The sequence below is a fragment of the Mastomys coucha genome, unplaced genomic scaffold, assembly GCF_008632895.1.
Source record: "Mastomys coucha isolate ucsf_1 unplaced genomic scaffold, UCSF_Mcou_1 pScaffold22, whole genome shotgun sequence".
NCBI lineage: Eukaryota > Metazoa > Chordata > Mammalia > Rodentia > Muridae > Mastomys > Mastomys coucha.
The window spans coordinates 25,820,152-25,834,781 of NW_022196905.1; the positions used below are offsets into that span (position 1 = coordinate 25,820,152).

Here is a 14,630-nt window from a genome sequence, read left to right on the forward strand (position 1 = left end):
AAAAAAAAAAAAAAAAAAACCAAAACCAAAAAACACTGTTTAGAACTGAGGCTATTCTATAACATTTCAATATTAAGATTCTCCTAATCATAAATGTATAATAGTAATTTTATTTATAATAGTATTAATTTATACTAATATATAATATAGAAATAAGCATTTATGTATAATAATAAAATATATTTTAATTATTTGTTTTATGATCTTTTGGAAAAATAAAAGCTACAGCATTACTCTGAGCTTTTTACTTTTTTCTGAATGCTCTGTTGATGCTTTCTTAAACTTTGAGAGCATTAGATCTTTACCCTCATCTTTAGATTCCTGGACTTGCTTAGTGACTCCTGCACCTTGCTGCTTTTCAGATCTTTTGTGAAATTCTTTGGCTTCCTCTCTGTAATAACTTGTACTTTTTCTAAAGTCCTTTCTAAGCAAAGCCCCAGTTCAAGCCTCTGGGTTGATTCATGTATTTCCTAAGAAGATTAGGATTAGGAGTTCCTGGGAGAAGCATGTTGTTTCTAGTTTGTAGAGTGACTAGTACTGCCTAAATATGACATAGTCACCTGTGCCACTTCAATGGCTTTGCTACCTGTGACATGAACACAGTGAGAAACCCTTTGTTTCTCATCCCATTTTGTCTCTCTCCTAGCATTCTTCTCTTTTTCCCCTTGTTTTGAATTTTTCTTCTCTAAGCTGGTGGATTTAGTCTAACTGGTGACATTCAAGACTAAATTGTTTTTAAGTCCTTAGTATTTTCTCTTTGCAAGATTGCAAATAACCATGCAGGCGAGGAGAATAACTACTGTGCACAAGTGTATTACAGTTCCTTAATGTGCAAACTGGTCTTAGGACCTGTTTTCTGAGTCTCTCTCCTAACGCTCTGTTTATAGAGCCCACTATGTAGCTGAGAATCACCTTGAACTTCAGATCCTGCTGCCTTCACCAAATGCCTCAGTTGTGTATGTACAGTATTGAGATTACAAGATAACACCATGCCTGGTTTACTGAGTCCTGGGGTGGAACCCAGTCTTTGTACACACTCTCCCACCAACCACCCTGATCTTTTTCTCCTAGTTAGTTTCAAGATGTTTTTTTTTTTTAATTAGGACTAATTTATTCTTCTAGTACTTATTATGTTTCCCTATGCATACACATCTCCTAGTTTGAATCTGGTTAGTTTTGGTGCATGATGTTTCATTTGTTTGCAGATTTTTTTTTTAAATAATAAACTTTATTTTAAAAAAGAAATCAGAGTTTTGGAGGTAAAACTTGAGTTTACCTCAGGAAAAATCTGACAGAATGAGAATAAAACTGTTAAATTAGTTTTGATGTTAGCATATAGAATAATGAGGCTTTGAAAGAGAGCATTTTGTATGATAAGTTTCAAGCTATCCATGACCCAACAAAAAATATTTTGAACACTTACCATTTATTCTTCATGGTAGCAATCCCTAAGTACTATGTTGTCATAGCACACATCTGATTACTAAAAATGGTAGACTATTTGAGTCTTTTTAAAAAACTAACACTACAAGTTCTTGGATTTTTTGTTTTTGTTTTTGTTTTTTTTTTTTAATCACAAAACAAAGTCAGTAATTGTATTAGTATTTTCCTGCTGCTCTGATAAAATGCCATTGCCAAGAGCAACTTAGAGAAGAGTTTATTTTGGCTTACAGTTCCAGAGAGGAGTTCATCATGGCAAGGAGGCATAGCAAGCAGGCAGTAGGGCAGGAAGCCAGGTGCTCACATCTTCAACCACAAACGCAAAGCAGAGAGCAAACTGGAAATGGAAATGAGGTTATAAACTACCAAAGCCCACCCCTAGTGACACACTTCCTCCTGCCAGGATCCTCCTAAAAGTTCCATAACATCCCCAAATTGTGCCACCAACTGGGACCAAGTGTTCACATAGCTGAGGTTCTGAGGGACATTACTCGTTCAGGTCACTACAGCAGTGATGAGTACAGTCTCACTACTACACTAGTTCTACTCTGTTCATAGAATCTAAAAGAATGCACAAGGTTCCACTGTTTTATGGCTTGGCTGCTGCCTAACATCAAGTCATTGAGAAAACTGTAGCTCTCTGACCTCACCCTCTTAAATCATCATGAGACAACATTTTCAGATCAACCTAATCTCTGGCATTTATTGATCTTGTGCCAACAGCTTGAGTCATCACTGAAAGGATAACCTTCCCTAAACAAAATGGCACAAAAATGACAGTATTAATATTTACTAGGAATAAAAATAGACTTTACACATGGGGCTAAAATTTGCAACACTCCTGCGAAGAATATATCAAGTACAACAGTTGAACCATAGCGTAAAGCCAAGAGTGTTTTCTAGTTCAGAAGCTGACAGAGTTAGGAGCTGTGCACACAACTGTAGTAATTTGCATTTATCCTTTCATTCTGATTGCTGTCAAGAAAGAGCATCTGAAAACTAAAGTAATAAAGACCGACGAGCTTTTCTTCAAGCACACACTGACATGTGAGAGGCATATAAAGCAAATAAATCTTAATTTGTGATAAACGATTAAGAATTACATTTATAGGTATTGAAGAGGGGGTCTCTGGGAGGAGTTGGGGTACAAAAGGGAAACAAGAATGTGATTTAATTCTATTTACTTAAAATGTTTTTAAATGTTAACAAATTCAGATAAATTGAAATCATGTAACTTTTCTCATCATGCAATAAAAGTTTAAAAAAAGTATCACATACAAATTGAAAAAAAAGAAGAATTACATTTATGAGTTGGGGCAGTAGAGGCGCATGCCTTTAATCCCAGCACTCAGGAGGCAGAGGCAGGTGGATCCTTGAGAGTCTGAGGCTAGTTTGGTCTATCAAGCAAGTTCCAGGACAGCCAGGGTTACATAGAGAAACCATGCCTTGCAAAACAAAACCAAAGCATTACATATATGAATTTTATGAGCAATGTTACCATGTGTTATATTGTCTAGTCCTTTGTGCCTATTGGAGGTGATAACACCATTTTAATTGCCTGTTTCAGTCACTGAACAATATGTGATCCTAAAATATGAGTTTAGAGACTTTATTTATTTGTTTTTATTCATTTGTTTGTTTATTTTTGGATTTTTGAGACCAAGGTTTCTCTGTGCAGCCCTGGTTATTCTGGAACTTGTTCTGTAGACCAGGCTGGCCTTGAGCTCATAGAGAGGTGCCTGCCTCTGCCTCTGTTGTGTTTAAGCCTGACCTCGAGATTTTTTTTTTAAAAAAAGCTTCTCTAATATTAGAGACCAGGTGTGGTGGCACATACCTATAATCTCAGCACTCAGGAGAGGCAGGAGGATCATTAGTTTCAGGTTTGCTGCACAACATAGAAAAACTATGTCAAGAGTGAATCCTTGTAAAGTGAAATTCTACTTGAAGATGAACTCTGGTTTTGTACTTAACACTGTTCTCAGACATAAATAGGACAGACAAGTCTCTGACCTTAGGAGCTTATATTTGTATGAAGAAGGATAAACAACAAGTAAATAGAATTTAGTAAAAGTCATTTAAGGTCATAATGCTATGAAGAAAGTTTGAAAAGGTGTTGTGCTGGTCAGTGATAAGGTAAAGATCACAGAAGGAGGGCTCAGATGCCTGTTTTAGATTGATAAAGCCATAGGAAACATCCCTGGGGGCTGGACTACTGTTGGAGCTGAGATGGAATAATGAGGAGTCAACTTTTCCAGATCTGGGCAAGGCACCAGTATATGACAGGCAGAACAGCACTGAGGGTAACACCAGGTTCTGGAGTCAGCCCGCAGCTCTGCCACACACTCGCTGCATCAATACTGACAGCAGTGATACTACCTCAGAGTGTTGGCGGCATGATCCAGAATATGGACACATTGAGACCCCAAGACAGCAAGTGTTTATAGCAGAAAAAATACCCCGGATCTGTCTTGTAAGTGAGAAGGGGGAAACAGCAAAAGAGCTAAGTGGAGGAGAGGTGAGGAGACTTCATAGGCTTCATCACAAGGACAGTGAGAGGCCACGGGAGGGCGAGAGAGGAGTGACATGGTTTGATTTGTACTTGGAACATTTCTTTTTGTTGTAGTCTGAGGAATTGGACTCAGGCCTTGTCTAGATCTTCCTCGACCCTTGCCTTTTCTTTTTAAACATTATTGAGATGGATAGCTCAGTATGTTACTCAGGTTGGCCTTCAGTTGTGATTTCCCTGCTTCAGCTTCCTGAGTAGCACTTCCTGAGTACAAGCATATGTAATCCGTACCTGGCCTGGTTGCATTTTCAAAAACTCTTGACTAGAGAACAGAGAATAAATATCACATGGATGTGTGATTCACTTCGGAGGCAGACCTGAGAAGTCTTTCCAGTGGCTTGGAATAGGGAGTGAGAAACAGTCTGAAGATGGTGAACTTATCAAGAATTAACATTTTAAAATAATTATTCTCTATATTTGTATTCATTTGTGTCTACTTGACTGTATGTGTACCGTGTGTGCAGTGCCCTTAGAATCTAGAAGTGGGTGTCTGATCCCCTAGGACTAGTTCCAGGCAGTTTTAAGCCTACCAACTCCTCTGTAGGAGTAAAAAGTGCTCCTAACCTAAGCCATCTCTCCAGCCCTGGGATTAACATCTTTTAAAAACAGTTATATATCTCAACAGTAAAACAACTGGTTTAGGAATCAAATGATTAAAAAAAATGACCGACTACTTAAAGATCTCTTTTATCTACAAAATGCATTCCCGTAGTATTAAGAGGCTAGAGTTGACTAGAAACAAGGACAGGCAAGAAGAATAGGCATTGTTTGCTTGGGAGGACAATTATACTTAGCACTGGTAAGAGAGGACACTGTGTCTAGCCATTCTGGAGTGAACCTGTTGCTCTTAGGCATCTGCAGCCACTCTGATCTGACCTATCTCTTCTATTGTATTCACAAAACAGCCTCCTGAAAATAGGCTAAGCAGTTATTAAAGCAATTCTCTTTTAACATTAACTCATTATAATCAGTCTCCTTAGGTTCAGGCAGTATGAGCTGATTTCCAGGACTTGATCACCTGTGGTTAAGTTGTATACTAAAGATCAACAGAGCTTTGAGCCCCAATCTTAGAGATAAGTAACAGGAACAAGAAAACTGCTTTTGATCAGTCTAACATCTCCATTTTCACATTGTCAGATGAATGAGGGTCATAGTCTGTGTTCTGTTTCAATTCATACTCTATCTGCCTTTAGCACCTTCAGCTCTGTCTGCAAACTGTATAATTTATCTAGGTAAAACAGTTATTTTTAAGCAAAAGCATTTTAAAGTGTGTGTGTGTGTGTGTGTTCACGTGCACACGCAAGCGCATGTCCAGGTGTGAGTAGCAAGTATATGGAGATCAGAGAACAACTTGAGGAGTCAGTGTTCTTCTGCTCTGGGTTCCTGGGATAGAACTTAGGTTGTCAGGCCTGCAGTGTAACCACTTTTATTCTCTGAGCCATGTCACCAGCCTGAAAGAACTATTTGAGTTTGTTTTTAAAGAGGAAATTTGTTCTCTATATCATCCTTACCAATGATGAGAGCAGATAGCAGTAATAGCTTCTAGTGGAGGAAACAAAACTTGATGCCCTAGTTCCTCTGTTCCTTTTCCAATTTTTAAAATTCCTGTAGTCATTCACTTACTTCTACCCTAAATTACCACAGTGGCTTTCTAGGTGTCCTTGTGGCTTCCCTGCATATATCCTCCCTCCCTCTCTCCCTCCCTTTCTACCTCCCTCCTTCCTTTCCTTTTTCTTTTTCTTTTTGAAAGGTTCTATATTTTATTACTGGACAAACACCCTAATTTAAGACACTAGCAAGACTCCAGGTTAAAAATGCTGAAATCCATCTGGTAGAGTACTGTTCGATGACCACATTTCAGTCTTGCCATTGTGTCTTAGAGACCCTTACTGTGGGGAAAAATCTTCTCTGCCTTGTTCACCACAATGACTCCAGTTTCTAGCTTAAAGTAGATAATTTGATAAAACATAGATTACATGAACGAATGATTCCCCAACTGGTCATATCTAATGGAAATATTTGCTACCTAACTTATTTTTAGCTGAGAGGAGAGAGATTAAGTTATCATTATATCTGGACTACTACTCCTTGAGAAAGTAACACTGTGAGTCAAACATACAGAGGAAACATAGGAGATATTAAAAAAATGTTCATTTTATGAGGTAAAAATCTGGTTTTGTTTCAAAATTAACTTCTTTCTCTGCTCTCTGGTTTTTCTAGAAAGTGACTGAGGTATACCAATTCAAATTCAAATACACGAAAAAGGGAACCTCTATGGACTTTGACAGGTAGGCTCTAATTGTTGATGAGCACGAGAAGTGTGTAGGAGTGTGGTAAAGACAAGCCTCTATGTGACCAGTGGAGATCATTTTATCATAGCCCCGTAAAACCTCACCATTACAAATAGAAACTATAGTGATTGCTTGAATGTCTGAAGTCAATAAAGTTGGCTGATGAAAGTAGAGGCAATGATGGATGTCATGGCTCTTAAAGTTAGTTTAATAAAGAGGCTGAAGAGATGGCTCTGTGGTTAAGAAAGCACTCTTCCAGAGGACCTGAGTTCAATTTCCAAAATCAGGTGGCTTACAACTGTCTATAACTCCAGCTCCAGGTGAATCATGCCTCTGAGGATACCTGCACTCGTGTGCACATATCCACATGTAGATATATACCTACAAATAACTAAAAATAACTCTTGAAGGAGCAAAAGATTTAATTAAAAAATATGCTAATAAGGCTGTCACCATGATGTTAGATAAAGAACCCATATGACTGTCTCTAGCTATTAATCCAGTAGCTCTGTTGGCATGCAAAGATGTTAATTCTTTCCATTTTCTTTTTTTAAAAAAGATATATTTATTTATTTTATGTATATGAGTACATTGTAGCTATACAGATGGTTGTGAGCCTTCATGTGGTTGTTGGGAATTGGATTTTAGTACCTCTGCTCACTCCGGTCGACCCCACTCGCTTGGTCCCTGCTTGCTCCAGCCCCAAAATTTATTTTTTAGTATAAATAAGTACACTGTAGCTGTTTTCAGACACACCAGAAGAGGGCATCAGATCTCATTATGGGTGGTTGTGAGCCACCATGTGGTTGCTGGGATTTGAATTCAGGACCTTCAGAAGAGCAGTGAGTGCTCTTACCTACTGAGCCATCTTGCCAGCCCTCTTTCCATTTTCAGTAGAGGAATACTGAACTGGAGGGAAATGAAATTCCTGGATTATTTGCCTATATGCACAAATGCTGTCAGTTGCTTATCCATTCATATACACATACCATTTTCTATGTGTCATTATATGGGAAAACTCATATACACTGTATTTTCCTATAAGTCTTTTGTTTTGTTTTTTTGAGACAGGGTTTCTCTATGTAGCCTTGGCTGTCCCAGAACTCCTGGTCTCAAATGTAGTATCTGCCTGTCTGTCTTCAAGCGCTTGTCCTAAAGGTGTGGACCACCACCACCTGGCCCTACCAAGTCTTAAAATCCATATTTTTCGATATATGAGTGGGTCAAAGAGCAAAACCAAGGAAGACCCTAATGCATATGGAGATGTTTGCTAAGGAGCACCATTCTTTCAGAAGCTTTTGGCTTCAGATCAGCCAACGGGTACAGCGAGCCAAGGGCTGCAGATGAGATGGGATAGACGTTGGTGACACAGATTCTGTAAAAAGACTGTTAATTAAAGTCTTCAAGGGGAGATAGATACCCTGAAAGGAATAACTCTGAAGAGGAATTCGGCCATATGCCTTCTTTCCAATACGCTCCTCCTTAAGTACCTTCTCATTTGTGAGACTTGCAGAAAGTCTCACAAATATAAAAAGTCTCAGATATAAAAAGGAAAGGCAGCTCCAGGAAGGGTATTTAAAACATTAGCCACAATTAATTAGTATTTATATTACTGTTTTACAGGTTGTATAGTACTTTCTCTTTGAGGCAGCATCTCATGTGGTTCAGGCTGACTTTGAACTTAACATATAGGCAAGGCTGTGCTGTCCCGAGCCCAGCTGTATATGACATACTTCACGTTCTCCCCTCCCACATAAACAGTCATCCTTACCCTCCACAACCAGATTAATCTTTTTGTTTGTTTTAGAGATACATATGCTGAAAGGTAAACAGTAAAGCAAATGGGTACATTTTTCAGATTCTCAGGAGGTGAGAAGATAATATGTAGTATAAATTTCTAGAAATAGTGCTTAAATGAGGGCCCTTAATATGATCTTCTGATGTTTCCTGAGGCTTTATGAGCTATACGTCTATACCCCTTAGTTCTGATTAAATCCTGGTAGACATGGGCTGGTGAGATGGCTCTTCTGAAGGTCCTGAGTTCAAATCCCAGCAACCACATGGTGACTCACAACCACTCATAATGAGATCTGACGCCCTCTTCTGGTGCATCTGAAGACAGCTACAATGTACTTATAATAATAAATAAATCTTTGGGCAGGAGCGATCAGGGACTGAGTGAGTAGGGTATACCGGAGCAAGCAGAGGTCCTAAAGTCAGTTCCCAACAACCAGATGAAGACTCACAGCTATCTGTACAGCTACAGTATGCTCATATACATAAAATAAATAAATCTTTAAAAAAATTCGTGGTAGACAGAACTTTTAAGTTGCTGAAAATTGATAGAAAAGGCAAAATATCTAGTTAATATATGTTTTACTTTGTGATCTCTCACTGCCTCCAAAAATCTGGGAGAGACCTAACAGTTTAAGTTCTTGGGATTATTTTGCAGTGCTAAGTGCCAGTATGTTCAAGGTTCTGCAAATATATTGCCATTGTAGTGTGTCCTTGAAGACACTCAAATGTGAAGCTAATTGAGAAGAAAACTTTGTACAGAAATAAAGAAAATTTGAGTTAGAAGATAATTAGCCCAACTCTTTCATTCATTTATTAATTCAGCAAATATTTATTGATTAGGTAGATACCAAATCTAGTACTGTGGAGATGAAAGATTTAGCCATTCATAGTCTATACGGGGACAGATAATCCTTCTGAGTGGGGGTGCAGAGTATAGAGGAGACTTCTTGAGGAGACGGCACATGAGCTAGGTAGGTGCTCCAGGAGCTTCAGGATGAGAACAGAAAGTACAATATGGTTGAAACAAACTGGGTGACAGCTGCGGGGGTGAGTGGGGGTGAAAAATAGTTGAACGCCATTTCTCATGTTTGGTTCAAAGGTGATAGATGTAATAGAAGACTTTAGCACAAAGGTGACATAAGCGGACCTTCCTATTGGGAGTAGTAATTTGGCTTCATCATGGAGAATGTTTTCAAGTGTAGACCAAAAAGAAAGCCAGAAGAATAGATGCTTTAGTAACTTATGCCAGAGTGAGGAAGGGATTTCTTGAGAGACAATCAGATGGCAGATAAGCATAGAGCTAGAGACTGATTTCATGCTTGGAGAGCTGCAGAAATGTCCATAAGCTTATCTCACAAATGGGCTACCTGACCTAGAATGTGTGCAAATGACTTGACCGAGGTCGTTCAGCTGGCTAAGAGTACAACTGATATTAGATGCCAGGTCACCTAATTACAAATCCATTGTTCTCTTTATTAGGACATGTGATTATTTGAAAGTCCAAATTTTAAAATGATACTTAAAATGCATCAGTAGTGTCTGTTATTCAGAGATTCTGTGCATATACATTGCAGAAAGTACTATCATTCCCTTGTTACCTCTTAAAAACTGTCTACAAAATGTCCTAATGTTTAATTTATTAGATGACATAGCCAAAAGTTGTATTGTTTTGGAGTATATTGCAAATGTTATATATGATTGAAAGGTGCCATTTTTCTGTGACTATAGCAGTAGTACAAGCTTTGAAAGTGGGACAAACAGTGAAGATATGAAGAAAGCCTGTTCCCTACTAATCCGCCAATTGTATATACTGATGCAGAACCTTGGACCCCTTCCTAATGATGTTATACTTACTATGAAACTTCACTATTATAACTCAGGTAGGTAGAGACCTTTGGTCAAATTCCTTGATAAGTGCTCAAGTGATGTTATGTATAAGTAGAAGGATTTATAGGCACCTGAAAGATGTATATGAATTATTAATGTCACGTACTCTATTGAAACTTAATTTGCAATATTTTTATCCTTTCTGCAGTGACCCCACATGATTACCAACCCCCTGGTTTTAAAGAAGGAGTGAATTCACACTCCCTGTTGTTTGAGGGGGAGCCTGTGAGCCTTCGAATGGGTTCAGTCTCCTCTGGCTTTCACAGCATGAAAGTAAAAGTCACAACCGAGGCCACCAGAATGTTTGATGGGGAGAACAGCGTCGGTCAGGACGATGACACTACTGAGATAGCCCATCAGGGTCTAGACTGTGACGAGGAAGAAGAGGCCTGCGGCAGTCAAGTAAGGCCAACTTTCAGTGACCCTTCATTGCTTCACTTAAACACAGGGTGACATTTCCAGGTCATATTTAGGTCATGTCACAGTCACAGAGTCCAGTGGAGCATGCCAGCTATGAAAACTGAAACAAGCTAGCTTGTGACGTCAAGGACTTTTTAGTAAAAAAGTCCTTCTAGAAGGAAATCTATGCTGTTGTATGAGATTGTCTAGCAATAAGAAAAAAACCCCAGTGTGTTTTATAGTACTTAAAAATATTCTAAGTATCTGACATGTTCATACTCAGTAGAAGTATATATTAGCTCTTGATTACTGTAGTAACTGACTATGCGGGTTAGGGAGGAAAAACATCTTGCAGATTAACCTGAATCAGACAGAGAGAGAGAGAGAGAGAGAGAGAGAGAGAGAGAGAGAGAGAGAGAGAGAGAGAGAGAGAGAGAGAGCATGAGAGAGAGAGAGCATGAGAGAGAGAGCATGAGAGAGAGAAAGAGAGAGAGAGAGAGAGAGTGAGAGAGCGAGGGGGGGAGGGAGGGGAGGGGAATGGAGAGAGGGGAGGAGAGGAGAGGAGAGGACGATTTCAGCATCCATGATGAGCATTGCGATTTGATGCTGGGGAGAGCTGAGGGCTGAGAGCTTGCAGCCGGTGCCTGTGTTAGGTAGAACCTAGAGCCTTCGCCTTTGCTTGCTTCTGTAAAAACTTAACTGCAGACTGGCTAAGGCTCTGCTTTGTAGTAGGAAGCTCAATTGTACCATGATTTAGCAGTTGTTTGGATAATAGTGTTTGCTGTGTGCTAACATTGTAGGTGAAGGATTCTGAAACAAAAACATTTTCAGGCTGTTTAGTGGAAAGGTATACTATAAAAATATTTTTTTTTGTTGTTTTAGAATCCTGCTTTTAAAAGATGACTATAGAGGCTGTATAGTTGGCTTAGCAGCTAAGCGCACTGGCTGCTTTTCCAGTGGACCCAGGTTCTATCAAAGCACCTACAGGGCAGCTCACAACCATCTGTATGTAACTTTAGTTCCAGGGGATCTGACACCCTCTTCTGGCCTCCATGGGTACCAGGCACTCACACACAGGCAAAACATCCATACATATAACAATAACAACAACAAGAATTTAATGGCTAACTACACTGGGCAGCTTCTAAAAGTACCTTCTAAATCCTTAACTCAGCATTGTGTTTATTATATTGAAAGGGAGATCTAGTCTCAATTCAGTTAATATAACAAATGTAACCAAACAACAGGTTTTTTGTCTTTTTTTTTTTTAAAGCTTTTTCACAGTGTCAGGCATGAAAATAACTAGATTCTGGTACATTATTTTTCTTTTGATTCCATGTCAAAGCAGACATAGCTAACATGGAAAAGCAGATTGTCCTTCTCTTTTGACAAATACATGTAGGCAGAGCAGCCTGGCAGGGAAACCGGAGTGACAGAGCTCTGGACTTACTGAGAGAATGTAGTGACATAAGTACCACTGACATCCCCCTAAACTCTCCTAGCGCTTTCTTCCTAGGAAGTACCACGTCCACGTCTGATACACAGGCACAGAGAACCTTCAGCTTTATTGCTTAAAATCAAAACAGTTTTGAGAAAAGTTCTCTTTTAGCTCTGACAGTCTTTCCTTGTAATTTTACCATCTTGGAGAGTGTTAGTTTGGGTAAACATATAGATGTAATTAGTCATACTCGCGGACACTGTCATTTCTGTCTTTTGCTGGACTGTCAAGAATGTGATCTCATTATTGTGTATTTTTCCTTTCTACTGCTCTATTCTACTTATTTTTGTTTGTTTATGTTTTTTTAAAAGATTTATTTATTTATTACTATATGTAAGTACACTGTTAGCTGTTTTCAGACACTCCAGAAGAGGGCGTCAGATCTCATTACAGATGGTTGTGAGCCACCATGTGGTTGCTGGGATTTGAACTCAGGACCTTCGGAAGAGCAGTCAGTGCTCTTAACCACTGAGCCATCTCTCCAGCCCTGTTCATGGTTTTGTTTTGTTTTATTTTTGCTGTTATTAAGACAGTTTCACTATGTAGCCCTGATTATCCTGGAACTTGCTCTATAGACAAGGCTGGGCTAGAATTCAATGGAAATCTGCTTGCTTTGCCCCTCTCGTGTACTGGAATTAACTCTGTACACTCAGATTTGAGACAGAAGCTGTGTTGTCCAAACTAATATCAAGTTTCTGACTTCAAGTGGCCTTGGTCTATGGGGACATGCTTCAGCCTTTCACGTCACTGAAAGGTCTCTCCTGTCTAGATATTGTAGTCTGGCTGGCCTGGAACTCATAAAGATCTACATAGCTCTACCTCCACATCCTGAGTGCTGGGATTAAAGGTATGTGCCACATTTATATGCACACTTACTGAAACACATGCAAAAGAGTCTCTAAAGGGAAAACACTAATTTTAGGCTTTGTCTTAATCACTGCTCCATTGCTGTTAAGAGACACCATGATGTGTCTCTGTGAAGAGACAGCTTATAAAAGCAAGCATTTGATTGAGGGCTTGTTTACAGTTCTAGAAGGTTAGTTCCTTATCATCATGTCAGGGAACATGGCAGCATACAGGCAGACACTGGAACAGTCTCTGAGAGCTACATCCTGATCCATAAACAGAGAGGACTCTAGACTTAGCATGAGCTTTTAGAACCTCAAAGCCACTCCAGCTTCCTCCAAGAAGGCCACACCTACTCCAACAAAGCCACACCTCCTAACTGATCTAATTCTACTTCTTAAATAGTGCTAGTTCCTGATGACTAAGCATTCAAATATATGAGCCTATGGGGCTTTTATTCAAACCACCACAGGTGTACACATTTTCAGCTTTGATAGAAAGGACAAAATAGTTTTCCAAAATACTGTACCCATATTTATTATACCAACAGTGGAAGAGAGAGCCTGTATTCTTGTAAACACTTATTATTGCCAGAGTATATCTTTTCAGTAGTCTGCTTGATATGCTAACACCTGATAATTTTAGCATATTTCCTTATTGCTGATGCCTTTAACATTTTTTCATTAGTTATTCTGGTTTTCTGGAGCATTGAATTATCTTTCTTCATTCATATGAAAATATTCTGGGGCCAGATAAATAGCTCAGTGGTAACAGTGTGTACTGCTCTTTCAAAGTACCTGAATTCAGTCCCTAGCACCTACGTCAGGGGGCTCACAATTGCTTGTAACTCCAGCTTCAGAGGGACCCATTGTCTAGCCTCTGAGGGCACCTGTGCTGTGTGCACAGCAGACAGACAGATATGCACAATGTACAAAATTAAAAGAAAAAATATTCTGATATTAATTCTTTTTTACTTATTTATGGTGTAGTAATTTGTCTGTTTTTGTGTCTTGTCTTATCTTCTTTAAGTAGTCTTTTGGCAAAGAAAAGCTATTCACTTAATGTAGTCTAATCTTTTATTCTGACATTCTTAAGAAATCTATCATATATATATATACAGAAATCTACCATATATATAGATATATATATATTTATAGATATATGGATATACTATATAGAAATCTACCATATATAGATATCTCTATATATTTATAGATATATAGATATAATCTACCTCATACCATAAATGAAATATATATATATATATATATATATATATATATATATATGTGTGTGTGTGTGTGTGTGTGTGTATGTGTGTGTATGTATACACACACATACACACACACAAGCACACATAAATAAGGCTTATTTATAGTATGAGGTAAATCAGACCCCATAACAGTTTTATGTCTAATTATTAAAGGCATGCAGACAAACATACAACTTAGTGATAGTGATACAGCTCAGTAAATACACAGAAACTGAGCAGTAGGGTTGGGACATGAGTGAGGCAAGCGAGATGCTTAGGAAGGCAGCTGTGCTCAGCACTATACCACCAACGTAAGCAAGATGCCCAGGGAAGATGCATGCCCTCAAGTGGCAAGAGTGAGAGCCTCCTTCAGTTGTTCTCCCTGGCTTCTTGCTTGCCTCAACACACTGTGGCCCTGCTGAATAGTCTGACAAAACGTCAGTCAGATCAAGAAGTGGGATACTACCAGCTGCTTAGAAACTAGTTTTGTTTTTGTTTTTGTTTTTGCTTTTTTGGTGGGTTTTTTTTGTTTTGTTTTGTTTTGTTTTTTGTTTGTTTTTTGTTTTTTGTTTTTTTTGTTTTTTTGATTTTTTGGTTTTTAGAGACAGGGTTTCTCTGTATAGCTCTGGCTGTCCTGGAACTCACTCTGTAGAC

The 14,630-nt window shown here is 38.7% G+C and overlaps 1 protein-coding gene across 3 annotated transcripts in view; it reads left to right on the top strand.

Moving 5' to 3' along the window:
- Nucleotides 1-14,630, top strand: part of Hormad2 (HORMA domain containing 2) — an 85,855-nt gene that overhangs the window by 18,434 nt on the left and 52,791 nt on the right. For all 3 annotated transcript variants that reach the window (XM_031341915.1, XM_031341916.1, XM_031341917.1), the window contains exons 8-10: nt 6,227-6,294; nt 9,823-9,974; nt 10,130-10,383. In XM_031341915.1, coding sequence (XP_031197775.1) covers nt 6,227-6,294; nt 9,823-9,974; nt 10,130-10,383 — 474 coding nt within the window. The remainder of the gene's footprint in view (nt 1-6,226; nt 6,295-9,822; nt 9,975-10,129; nt 10,384-14,630) is intronic.